This window comes from Vespa velutina, chromosome 19 (assembly GCF_912470025.1).
Source record: "Vespa velutina chromosome 19, iVesVel2.1, whole genome shotgun sequence".
In the NCBI taxonomy this organism is placed as follows: Eukaryota; Metazoa; Arthropoda; class Insecta; order Hymenoptera; family Vespidae; genus Vespa; species Vespa velutina.
The window spans coordinates 1,816,638-1,820,000 of NC_062206.1; the positions used below are offsets into that span (position 1 = coordinate 1,816,638).

The 3,363-nt window shown below is 39.2% G+C and overlaps 1 protein-coding gene across 3 annotated transcripts in view; it reads left to right on the plus strand.

Moving 5' to 3' along the window:
* The first annotated feature begins 212 nt into the window (after positions 1 to 212).
* LOC124955601 overlaps positions 213 to 3,363 on the plus strand; it is a 135,162-nt gene continuing 132,011 nt past the window's right edge. The window contains exon 1 of one of the 3 annotated variants that reach the window (XM_047510223.1): positions 213 to 1,335. In XM_047510223.1, coding sequence (XP_047366179.1) covers positions 1,158 to 1,335 — 178 coding nt within the window. In that variant the 5' untranslated portion in view covers positions 213 to 1,157. The remainder of the gene's footprint in view (positions 1,336 to 3,363) is intronic. The other 2 variants (XM_047510226.1, XM_047510225.1) reach the window with 2 other exon arrangements.

Below are 3,363 nucleotides of genomic sequence, written 5' to 3' on the forward strand. Positions count from 1 at the left end.
ATATGTATATACATATGTATAGAAAATAGAGAGGGAGAGAGGGAGAGAGAGAGAGAGAATGAGGGAAGAGGGGTGGTATGATGTAGGCGTAGGAAGAGGGTGGAAAAGGGGGTGAGAGCGTTTTCCAGCTAACGGATCGATATGGAACACGAGAGTGCGCGAAGAAGACCAACCACATAGTAGTCGTTGGTGTCGTAGTCGTTGTGTTTGTCTGTGACGGTCATCGAGTACGAAGCGAGTAGATCGACAATAGTGAATTTCTCGATAGAGAGAGAGAGGGAAAGGGAGAGAGAGAGAGAGAGAAAGAGGTGGGGGAGGGACAGAGAGATAGATATACGTGTGTCCGTACACGTATCCGTTCATCCCTTGCGCGTTCAACCCCGCGGAAGCAGGACTGTTAGTAGTAGAAATATCAGAGCAGCACCGGCGCCTTCAGTCGTGCCACCACCATTACCATCAACCACCACTACCGCCGCCACCACCACCACCACCACCACCACCACCACCACCACCACCACCACCACCACCGCCACCACCACCACCTCCACCACCGGCAGCATCGTCGTTCCCTTTGCGACCTGCTCCGGTTCGTAGCGTGAGAAACGCGCGCGGACTCTCGCGCTGCGTTCCATGAGAGTAACTCGGCTACTCCAGATCCGTTTGAGAAGTGTAGAAATCGTGTGAGAGGAATATCTTAATCGTGTCCTCCTATTCATCCTCTCATCTTTTCCTCCATTTCGTTATCGTCGTGATCGGTTCGTTCACCGAGTGACTTTCTGTCTCTCTCTCTCTCTCTCTCTCCCCCTTTCTCTTTTCCTCTCTCTCTCTCTCTCTCTCTCTCTCTCTCTCTCTCTCTCTCTCTTTCTCTCTCTCTCTTTCTCTCTCTCTCTCTCTCTCTCTCTCTCTCTTTATCTATCTCTCTCGAGGTTATGTCTACCTTTTACCCAAAGAGTACTCAACATCACAGTAGTAGTAATAGTAATAGTAATCGTAGTAATACTACCAACGTGTATCCTTGTGCTACCGGGAGTGCCGGCAAAGAAGACATAAAGTGTTCCAGTCTTCTTTCATATTGAGGAACATAGATCTAAGAAAATTAACGTAGAATTATTATACGGAGGGAAAAGTGGAGGAGACATCGTGCAGAAGAGGACGACATGTCCGCGATGTCGCGGGGTCCGCCCCGCGCTCGCGGACCCACGCGGCGTATCAAGAGGACGACGCCTCTTCCTGGAGGACTCGCCAATAATATTATCAACCAGATTTCATTCGTACTTCTGGTTATCCTGCTTACCTTACTCGCGCCCTCCGTCGTTGCTGAGAAAAGCAAAGAATGTAAGTCCTATTACTATCTTTCTTATTTTTTATTTTTTTTTTCCTTTTCATTTTCTTTTGATTTTTCTTTTCGTCTTTTTCCATTCTTTTTCTTTCTTTCTTTCTTTCCTTTCATTTAATTCCTTCTTCCGGTATTCTTGTTAGTTTTTTTCCTTTTGTCGTTGTTGTCGTCGTCTTCGTCATCGTCTTCGTCGTCGTCGTCTTTGTCGCCGTTGTCGTTGTTATTGTTGTTGTTGTTATTGTTATTATTATTATTATTACTATTATTACCGCAGTCGTCTTGATTATTTCTTTTTTTTTAATTTTTTCTTCTTCTTCTTTCTTTTTTATAGTTTCTATATGTCTTTTTGCAATAATTTTCGGCGCCAATCCATGATAAAATCATCAAGATATGATCCTGCGTACTCACAATTTCGATTCAACATTTCTCGAGCATGCTCTTTTACTATTCCTATGTAATTCATTCCTATACGTATGTATCTCTATTTATATACATATGTTATATATACGTACATACGCGTTCTGTACGCGAATGAAAATCTTTCTCGCGGCTCCTGACACGATCGATGTCCGGTCTCTCTCTTTACGCGTCGAGAGTGAGCGCGAATCGGACGGCCGCGTGCCGGTAAAAGCGAGAACGTTCTTAACCACCGTGATATTTTATCGAATAGAGTCGTCTTTATTATTCTTAGAACTATGCAATTTATTCTTCTATAAATTTTTCTATTCTTCTATAAATATATATATATATATATATGTGTGTGTGTGTATATATATATATATAATAATGTAATAGAACGTAATAGAAAATAATGCAATGATATTATAATTATATAAAAAATTATATTTGTAAAGGATTATTGCGATTAGAAAAGGATAGAGATGGGCTTTATATTAAAATCTACAAATTTCAATAATTTATAGATAATACAATTTAATGTTCTTCAAAGATTATAGATTATTTATTAGATTAATTACTAGAAAGGAGATACAGTATATGATTATTGGTTAAGATCTTGTGAATGACCGTATAGTTTCATTTGAAAATCATGGTAATCATGGCAAAGTTACCGGAACAACGTTAATTGTTTGCACCAGTGGCAGGTACGAAGATAATCGCCCACGATTGTTCTCCATCTCTCTCTCTCTCTCTCTTTCTCTCTCTCTCTCTCTCTCTCTCTCTCTTTCTCTTTCTCTCTCTCTCTCTTGTAGTTATTGCTCTACGAGTGGAACACGGTGAACGTGGTGTGGTCCGATAAACGAAGCTAATTACGACAGTCAAATTAGCCTCGGAATACGTCCTGCTGTGGTGTTTCGCAAATCGTACGAACACGATCAATCGACAACTGATTCAAGAAAAAAAAAAAAAAAAAAAAAAAAAAAAGAAAAAAAAGAAAAAGAAAAAAAAAGGAAAAGAAAAAGAACACAACAACTGTTCGTAGAGAAATCTTACATCTTTTTTTATGTTGCTTTTTTTTCTTTGGTTTTTCTTCTCTCTCTCTCTCTCTCTCTCTCTCTCTCTCTCTCTCTCTTTAGAAACGATATATTTTAAAAGATTTACGATTACGAAGATTATGTAGATTAATTTTTTCGAAGTAATGCATGCGCATCTCCATCATGAAATTCTTGTTATCAAAGGGATGCGAATATGCTTTTGATATTTTCTTCGAAAAAGATAGATATTTTCTTTTTACAAAGCGGGGGAAGAAATTCCTCTGACGATTTCTCTTTCGACGGCGATGCAACACATTGCTCGGTGAAACTTTCGACAGGTAATTTAAACGGGAGCGACAGGTAATTTAACAGTAAGTTGCTTTTAAATCGATCCTAGTTCGTTCTTGGTTGGATGGGAGTTGGTAAAAAAACAAGAAAAAAAAAAAATTATCTTTCGAATATTCGTCATTTTCGATTTGATTTTTAACTTTTGAATACAGATATAAAAGTGGATAAAGGATAAGATAGGATTATAATGATCGATAATGATAAATTACGATCGTTCGTTTAATGTCGTTGAATTCGTCTCAAGAT